This window comes from Micropterus dolomieu, linkage group LG16 (assembly GCF_021292245.1).
Source record: "Micropterus dolomieu isolate WLL.071019.BEF.003 ecotype Adirondacks linkage group LG16, ASM2129224v1, whole genome shotgun sequence".
NCBI lineage: Eukaryota > Metazoa > Chordata > Actinopteri > Centrarchiformes > Centrarchidae > Micropterus > Micropterus dolomieu.
The window spans coordinates 1,064,022-1,073,911 of NC_060165.1; the positions used below are offsets into that span (position 1 = coordinate 1,064,022).

The 9,890-nt window shown below is 40.7% G+C and overlaps 1 protein-coding gene across 5 annotated transcripts in view; it reads right to left on the reverse strand.

Annotated features, from left to right (window-relative positions):
• Nucleotides 1-414: 414 nt before the first annotated feature.
• ipo8 (importin 8) overlaps nt 415-9,890 on the reverse strand; it is a 67,094-nt gene continuing 57,618 nt past the window's right edge. For all 5 annotated transcript variants that reach the window (XM_046071870.1, XM_046071872.1, XM_046071871.1 and 2 more), the window contains 4 exons: nt 7,044-7,249; nt 4,968-5,189; nt 3,108-3,237; nt 415-1,376 (listed from right to left, as the gene is read on the reverse strand). In XM_046071870.1, coding sequence (XP_045927826.1) covers nt 1,376; nt 3,108-3,237; nt 4,968-5,189; nt 7,044-7,249 — 559 coding nt within the window. In that variant the 3' untranslated portion in view covers nt 415-1,375. The remainder of the gene's footprint in view (nt 1,377-3,107; nt 3,238-4,967; nt 5,190-7,043; nt 7,250-9,890) is intronic.

Genomic DNA, 9,890 nt, shown 5'->3' on the forward strand with positions numbered 1-9,890 from the left:
ACATACAGTCTGTTACATTCTTGTTGAATGGTAACGCAGTTCAAAGGCAGATTGATCTGCAAACTCTACACCTGCATTACCTTGTGATGGATATGAAAGTACAAATTTTAAACTTTATGGCAGCCATTGGTTTCCATTCATTCTTGTATGGTATAAAGATTCTACACCTTTATACTCATTTGATTATATACTCTTTTCTATCTTCAATGTAGCAATTACTTTTTGACAACTAATGAAGGTAGCATATGGTTTACTTCTTCCATGCAGCCATTGCTTTTAATGTCCTTGTTACAAAAAAAATGGTAGTAGGTAGTATACTTTCTTTCTACAGTACCTTCAAAGCACCCATTGTTGTTGTGGTTGTAGTTTTAGTCCAGAATGAAATATCTCAACAAGGATAGTGCCAACATCAGGTCAACATTTTAAATTGGTTTGGTTTATTATGAAATACCTGCAAAACCAAAGACAATTGCATGAGCCTCAACTGTACTATGTGTGGTGCTGTGAGACTGTACAGAACATTTGCCAATACGCAGTAACACAGCCTGTTTAGTTAAGGTAGGAAGGCGTAAAGGATGGAAAAACAAGAACAACTCAGAAAAATGTTACATGAACTTTTATGATTTTCTTAAATTAGTTCTGAAAACTGTTACAAAAACAAAATCTAGGGACAAACAGAAAGACAATAAGCTGCTTCTCCCGAGATCCTTCTCCCATTTGACATTTCATACATGTGCGTCATAATCGGATGCTCCAAGTCTTTGACCTCGACCTTCCCGTCTATCCGCAGTGTGTATACAAGGCACCCTGACAGAAAATGGCCTCTTCTTGCTACTCGTCACTCTCGCTTGATGAGATGATAAAAAGTGTTATATAGAGAGACAAAGACAAGCGCTGACAGTTCGTACAAACACACACTCTGCTGTGTTTTTATTTCTTACACTTTATTGGATGCACACGCACACACGCACACACACACACACACACGTTACTTGATCACAGACCAAAGGACTGCACTGTACAAGAACTTAACGAATTTTGCTGGTCAGTGACATTTATATTTATAATGCAGACCTTTCTCTGGAGTCCACACGCACACACGCGTCCTGTCCTGGTGATAGGAATATTCCAGTAGGGGGCTCTTTACAGTGCACATGGTCCCAAACTGTTACAATGCCAACCCAGCCCCTGCTACTCCATCCGGTTCTGATGGCACCCTGGGACCTAGTTTTGGTGGGATCCATTTAGTCGGATATGGTGTGATCTGATCTGGACTGAGATAATTCAGATTAGACTGAAATCCACTTCAGGTCAGGTCAGACCAGCTCCTCTCTTCTTCGTCCTGATCCTCTGATTCCGCCTGTCTCCTCAGTGCTCTGAAAACACAAGATTCAGTATAACTCCAGACTGAACATTACACTATGTTTTTAAAGCCATCTCTAGTCATTCTGTTGCTGGTGGTCATTCTAGATGTCTGCTGTGGAACCCCAGAAGAGAAGAACTTCTTTACATTTCAAATGGGAAAAGAGGGATCTACAAAGTTGCCTTTTAAGGTTCTCAGTCATCCAGGTCATAGTTAACTAAGGACGGCAAGTGGACTTGGTTGAAGATATTGAGAACTACAAAACTTTTGCAAGACTCTCCCAAGATTGCACAACTTCAGATTAAAGCCTAAATTTGTACAGTACTTGGAATTGAATGGGTATTAAATTCAAATTAGCTTTATTGGCATGAATGTATAGCAACAATATTGCCAAAGCTATATATACAGTACATAAGGACAATTAATTTCATACATTTCATTAGATGAATGGATAATGCATTAGATAATGGGTATTAAATCACACCCACTAACTTAGAGCACTCATTACCAATTGGTGTCAGTAATGAAAATACAACATGTGTGAATGTCAATTAAGATTTACTTAAATGAGGGAAAACAGGTCTATTAGCTACCCAAGAGTGATCTCATGTCTGTGTGTGCAGAGCTGAAGTTGGTACGTAGCTAGCCTAGCCTAGCCTAGCCTAGCCTAGCATAGCATAAAGACTGGCAACAGGTGGAAACAACTAACCTGGCTCTGTCCAAAGTTCAAAGATACTCTCTCTAAAGCTCATGTATTAACACTAATCCTAATTGATTCTTTATTAATGTATATTCTCTGCTATGTAGCAGAAGGGAGTTACAAAACTCAATTTCACTCTATAACTTGTTGTATTGTGACAATAAACCTACCTACCTACCTACCTACCTGTATGGTATAGTGAGAATGGTTGGTGAACACAGGTTTAGTATGAGCACAATGGTACCAAACCTGGCAACTTTTCTGTCACAACAAGCAGTGTTGTAAAGGCTACTTTGAAACTGTTGCTAGTGAAACTACAGGCTATTCTTCACTGGAGGTAGTTCAGCTATAGCACCACTGCACTTTCATTGAAAGTAGAAACTTACACAACAAGCTCTTTAGAAAAAAAGAGCTTAATAAATGGAAGCTTAGCGTAAACAAACAAATAGAGTTTTCTTTTTCTTCAATAAAGAATACAATCTAGTAATGAAGTATTTTACTACCTTGCTACTTAAGGAAAAACAAGTTAATTGCTAGAAACGCTACTGCCAGTACGTAGCTGCCTCTAAAACCACAAATTATTACATTTTTGTTGAGCTTATGAGGTACTGTAGGGGGATTTTTGAACTTTGGACACAGCAAGGCTGGCTGTTTCCCCTGTTTCCACAAACACAAGTACTTTGTAAAACCATATGACTTGAGTTTTTCGGTCAGTATGCAGAGATTATGCTTTTATTGTGAAGGATTTGAACCAAAGGTCTGGTGGTTGTTGCTCATTCAGGGACATAAGTAAAATATTTCTCTGAATAACATTAAAGTTTTCTTTATGTCCTAATGTCACTTCTGGGTCTCCGTAGCCTGAGGAGTGTCAGAAAGTTGGAATTCTCCACTTCATACCATGAAAACAGTGACAGAAAACCCCTCCTGGCCAATGTTCCAATCAAGAAACATCTCTGACTGAATTTACTGAGCATTTATTTTCACATCCTCTTCCTCTGTCTCTGTCCATGTCTGTATTTCACAGCGGTGGGCGTTGCCTCTCACCACTGTCCCTTGCTGGCGGTGCTCCTCCTCTGCTGTGAGATGCTATAAATCTCCTGCAGCTGTTTCTTCTGGTCGTCGCTGAGTGGAGCTGTTAAACACTGGTACCAGGCTGCATCAGTGTTCTGGACCCCTAAACACACACATAGGACCAACGAGAAAGGTTATACAGAATGAGGGTGTTTTCATGCAGCTACAGTCTAGATGAAAAGATTAATACATTAAGTGATTAGTTTTAAATGAACAACTGTGAAAATCAAAAATGGTTCAAATTATTTATCAAGCAACAATGGCAAAAATGCTCAAATGCGAGGATCCGCTGCTAGACATACTTCAATGATTCAATTACTTAAATCAATAATATGGTTTATCTAAACCGGAGTATTTAAATTCTAACGCTGTGGGGTGCCCTTCAGACAAACTCAAGATAACCGTGACAGTGTTAGTGTAAAATCCATGTCAACAGGAAACTAAGACAAACAGGGTACTCTGCACAAGTTCCAGCAATATGCAGTTGACTCAGGTGAAAAAGAGGGACTGGAGCACACGGATTGATTTGCAGCCTTTAAATTGTACAAAGAGACTAATGTTTCAACACTGCTGTGTCTTCAGAGTCAAAATGGGCAAACACAGGGCAGTATATAGTCAACCTAGAACAGCTGTTGTCATTGGATAATTGATTGAACAGGATTTCTACTCTATTGATGATGGATCCAAAGGTGGAGTTTCCATAATTCTGAGCCTTTAAATCTGAGCCAATCATTCTTCGTCTTCCTTCTATCTAGGGGATGGAGGAAGGTTTGAAATTACAGGTCCCATGATGCTTTGGGCAGTGTATAGTAGGATAATAAGTATAATTTTGCCATGGATTCACATGGAGTTACACTGTGGGCTACAAAGTGAGCATCCATCACTGAATTACTGATTCTGATGAAAACTTAAGTAATGATTCTTATAACTCCAGAACTTGCCTATGACACAACCGTCAATGCAGTCAGAATATCATGTCCATCCCGCATAAATGTCCATAAATCCACTTAGATGTCAACATGAATATCTGGTGTCAGGATTTGGATTGGATTTAATTTACTGTTGGTTCAGTTGGGAGTTATTGCATTGTGGTGGACCTGTTATGGACATCGAGTTCTGCCCTTGTCCAGCCGCATGCGAGTTAAGAATCTCTGTGATGGACCCCTTTCCCCTCTGCATTGCCTGTAGGTGCGTTCAGCATGCCCAGGCATCGCTCACAGATGCTGAGTCCTGTAAGCATGGCGGAGAGCGTGGCTTGAGAGTGTCAAAGAGCTCAAAAGCCAACCCTTGCTTTTCTGACACGGCATGGTGTTTAGCTTTGCTGGAGGAACTCAGCCATCTACTCAACTCGGGGTCAAGTGTGGAGGCAGAGAGGAGGAAAAGAAAGACGTAAACTTGGATCTCTTCAATGACAAGAATGATGAGGATAATGAAGATGCAGCAGCTCACTTGGTGGGGAAGAGATCTGACCAGGAAACTGGTTTACATCGATAGATTTGCAGGATACTTATTCTACCATCAGCATATAAGCAGAGAGAGACACTCATCCGGTTTGACATATGACAGCAGTGCTTATATAAACCAGCTGGGGGGCACGTGTTCCATAACATTACACAGACTGGCCCAGGGATGATAACGTGGAGCAGCAAGTGTCTGCTGTCATTTATCGGTTTACTTTTTGAAATGCATCATCATCATCGTCAAATATAGGCATTTATATACACTCATAAGTGGATGTCATGCTTCAGAGACACAGCTTTGGCAAAAGTAAAGCAGCATTAGCTGGGAGAAGAAAATACCTAAAGAGTTACTCAAGCTGACACCTGGACTTACGGAGCAGGGCTGAGGTGAAGAACCGATACTCGTCCTCCCCGTTGTCATAGTCCAGTGGCGTGCTGTACTCCTCCAAGGGGGTTCCTTCAAAGCCATCGTCATCCCAGTAGTCATCTTCATCTTCATCTTCATCCTCGCCACCCTGTCCTGTTGGCATGGTGGACTGCTGCTGCATGGCGTTACGGTTCTCATTCACCTCATCTTCATCACTGGGAATCTCCTCTGTCCATACAAAAAATAATTAAGACATTAGGATCAAAGGCTTCACAATGCCAATTCTCTCTGGCCATTTTGAACAGAATCAAACGATACAGATAATGGAACAAGTATTCACTATATCATTACATAAAAAACATAAAAAGTCCCTTTTTATTCTTAGGAAAGTTAGAGTGTTGGAATATCTAGTTACCCTCACTGACATAATATTAGAAATACCTCTCAGAATAGCAGTACACACAGCCTCCAAATTGACCATAATGTTGAAACAACACTTCAATTTAACAATTGAAAAAAAACTGCAACATTAATTGCATTAGTTTAGCTAAGTGTACCTGATACAGTGGCAACTAATTGTATACGTATTTTGCATTGGCTTCACGATTAAGCTGTGTTAGCGGTCATGGAGGTAAGAAAACACAGCTTCAGGGTTTAGATAATTGCCTTATAATTGAGGACTTAGTCAGTCCCTCCAGGATTTTGCGACGTGTGAATGTCAATTTGCGACTATCAACACAAATTCAACAAATCCCTGTTGAATTTAGTGTGATTTGCAATTTAGACCAACCAGCCAATCAACCAATCTTTTCCGCAAATTAGACCCATCACTGCCGTTTTCCTCAAAACGCTATCATACATCAGCTTGTCATTTCTTTGTTTACAAGTTGCAAACAGATATGTTCGATACCAACATCTCAAATTTGCCGGGAAAAAAAGAAAGACCGTGAAAAACATTATCTACCTTCTTAACATTATTTTTCAAAACATGCAGTATTGTGGTCAAACATAAAAGGAAATTGTGATTGACACACAGAGTGGCAGAAACACATGGAGGAAGTCAGACGAGACAAATCACTGTGACACATCCCGCTCAATTGCAAGTGCTCAAAGAATCATGGTAAGCTTGTTTAAATTTGCAGGGATAGGGTTAGGTCAGTGAAATCCTGGAGGAACCGTTTAATGGTTCAAGAATCATTCTAAAGTTTAAAAAGAAAAACAGCTACCTTTGCAGTTTTCACTTAATCCCACAATGTCATCACAAAAACGCCCCAAAACATCACAACTGCAATTTTTTTAGAAAACCTGCTGCAAAATCAGGCACCGCAACCATAACTTAAAAAGCCTGCGAAATCCTGGAGGGACAGCTTAGTGCAAATAAAAAAAAGGAGTGCGAGAGAAACATAATAATTTGTCATTGATTGCCTTTTTGTGCCTAACCTATCACTTGTATGAGCTCCATCTTTATTAGTACTCTCAATGTGAACATAAATGATTTACAACAAATACCTGACAACAGTGGTTACACTAAAGTGTGTTAAGGATGTTGTTCTGTTACTTGATATTTGCTCTTTAACACTATCCTTTTATACTCATGACTGAAAGCATATTTTAAATCTGAACACGTTCAATGTTCACTGGAAGAAAATGTTAGCTTTTCTATTAAGAATACACGATTCTGAACCATTTAATGCCTTGAAATCAATGGGTTTTTAAAACCAGGCTGCAGGAGAAACCCTTTAGTCGTGACTGTAGCACTAAGTTAATTTATCAGTCTGCCCCACAAGCAGTAGACAAGGTTTAGGAATCTAATTCCTTTATGCTTGACTGAAGCAAAGAAAAGCCAATGGGGGTGAGAAAGAAAATGTGTTGCAGCTAATTTGAGCTCAGGGCTGAATCAGGATTTGAGCAGTGGAAGATCAGAGGTTGGCAAAAATGGAGAATCTCATTTAATTATCATTACTATTGCCAATTTATTTTCTTTCTGTCCTTATTTATTCTACAGTACTTCCTCCTCCTCAGTCTTACACTCTCTCTTTCCAGTTTTTTCTATTCATCTAATTTGTCCTGAGCTTTTCTCACCATTCTGATCTTCATCCTGTGCCCCTGAGCGGGCCAGCAGGTCTGGTTTGTTGATGAGGCGGGAGGCGTAGAGGTGTTTGAGGCCCAAGAACAGGAGCAGGATGGAGGGGATGATCTGGGCGGTGACTCCCTCCAGCACTGCCGGGCGGCTGGGCAGCTCCATCAGCACGCTCAGGCCAATGATGCACATCTTACGGTCGTGGAGCCTGGGGAGTGCATCAGGGAGAGAGGACAGAAGAGAAAGACTGAGAATGAGGGCAACTGAAGGGACATACTCTTTAAAGAATACACAATATATTGACTATTTAGTTTCAAGATATCTATAGGCACTAAAAGAGACAAATTAAAACTTCTTAACATGTTTGTAATCCACCTGGAATTGAATTTAAAATTAATTTAACAACCCAAAATAAAACACAAATCTGGCAAAGATGCCCACTTCCAAATTCACACAGCTAATGAATAATCGGAAATTATGAATTAGCAGCCTGAGAAGCTAAAAGGATTTTATGTGCATTTGATTATAAGAAGTATATTAATATTGCATTTGTATTGCAGTACAAATAAGCTTTAATGCATGATGAAAAAATCAATTTAATTTCAACCTGTTAAAAAAATAAAAAATAATAAAAATAACAATAATAATAATCTCATTTAGCTGACACTTTTTATCCAAAGTAACTTACAATTGCTATATACACACACACTCACCGGCCACTTTATTAGGTACACCATGCAATTGCTTGTTAACACAAATAGCTAATCAGCCAATCACATGGCAGCAACTCCATGCATTTAGGCATGTAGACTTGGTCAAGACAACTTGCTAAAGTTCAAGCCGAACATCAGAATGGGGAAGAAAGGGGATTTACGTGACTTTGAACGTGGCATGGTTGTTGGTGGCAGATGGTATTTTTCAGAAACTGCTGATCTACTGGGATTTTCACGCACAAACATCTCTAGGGTTTACAGAGAATGGTCTGAAAATGAGAAAATATCCAATGAGTGGCAGTTGTGTGGACGAAAATGCCTTTTTGATGTCAGAGGTCAGAGTAGAATGGGCAGACTGGTTCCAGATGACAAACAACAGTAACTCAAATAACCACTTGTTACAACCAAGTTATTCAGAACACCATCTCTGAACGCACAACACATTGAACCTTGAAGCAGATGGGCTACAGCAGCAGAAGACCACACCGGGTGCCACTCCAGTCAGCTAAGGACAGGAAACTGAGGCTACGATTCACACAGGCTCAACAAAATTGGACAACACAAGATTGGAAAAACGTTGCCTGGTCTGAGTCTCGATTTCAGCTGCGACATTCAGATGGTAGGTCAGAATTTGGCATAAACAACATGAAAGCATGGATCCATCCTGCCTTGTATCAACGGTTTAGGCTAGTGGTGGTGGTACAATGGTGTGGGGAATATTTTCTTGGCACACTTTGGGCCCCTTAGCACCAACTGAGCATTGTTGAAACACAGCAGCCTACCTGAGTCTTGTTGCTGACCATGTCCATCCCTTTATGACCACAGTGTACCATCTTCTGATGGCTACTTCCAGCAGGATAATGCACCATGTCACAAAGCTCAAATCATCTCAAACTGGTTTCTTGAACATGACAATGAGTTCACTTTACTCCAATGGCCTCAACAGACACCAGATCTTAATCCAATAGAGCCCCTTTGGGATGTGGTGGAACGGGAGATTCGCATCATGGATGTGCAGCCAACAAATCTGCAGTAACTGCATTGCTGTTGGGAATCTCTCGAGAAAGTGGCTGATTGTCAGTAACATCAGATCAGATTATCAGAATACACTACCCCTGATATCTTAAATAAAGATGGCATAATATAGTATTTCAACATGCTCCCCATCTCCGTACAGTACACATGGAGTGAGTAGTGGTGCAATATAAAATGATTCTGTAATGGGAGCATTATTTGATAGGGGAGAATACGCTACCCCTGACATGATGTTATTCTGTTTTTTGATTATATTATATGTCATAATACTGTGAGAGTTATAACTTTATGGGATTTAAAAAAGCATTTTTCGATAGGGCAGAGCGACTCGATAGACTCTGCTATCGATTTGCGCTACGGTAGCATTTTTCGACAAGGCAGCATAGATCGTCAGAACACCGGATACTGTGTGTGACAAACTCGGACTCCCTTGTTATTGTTCTCGGTGACTTTAACAGGGGAAATCTCAGCCAAGAACTCCCCAAATACAGACAGTTTATAAAGTGTCCAACCAGAGAGGGGAACACTATCACGCCGTCACACGCACTCCACTGGGACACTCTGATCACATGATGGTCCATCTGATTCCTGCATACATGCAGAAATTAAAACTCTGTAAACCTGTAGTGAGGACATCACAGAAGTGGACTAGTGAAGATGTTGAGGACCTCCAGGCATGTTTGGACTGCACTGACTGGGATGTTTTCAGGACTGCTACCAACAACCTGGATGAATACACAGAGGCTGTGACGTCTTACATCAGCTTCTGTGAGGACAGCTGCATTCCAACACGCACCAGGGTGATTTAGAACAATGACAAACCCTGGTTCACAGCCAAACTCAGACAGCTGAGGTTGGAGAAGGAGGAGGCATTTAGGAGTGGTGACAGGGCCGGGTGCAGGGAGTTAAAGTACAGGTTTAGCAAAGAGGTGCGAGAAGCTAAACGACTGTACTCAGAGAGACTAAAGAACCAGTTCTCTGCAAACGACGCCACTTCTGTCAGGGGGGTTCAGACAGATCACAAACTATAAACCCAAAGTCCTCCACTCCATAAACGATTCTCGCCTGGCAAATGAGCTGAACCAGTTCTACTGCTGCTTT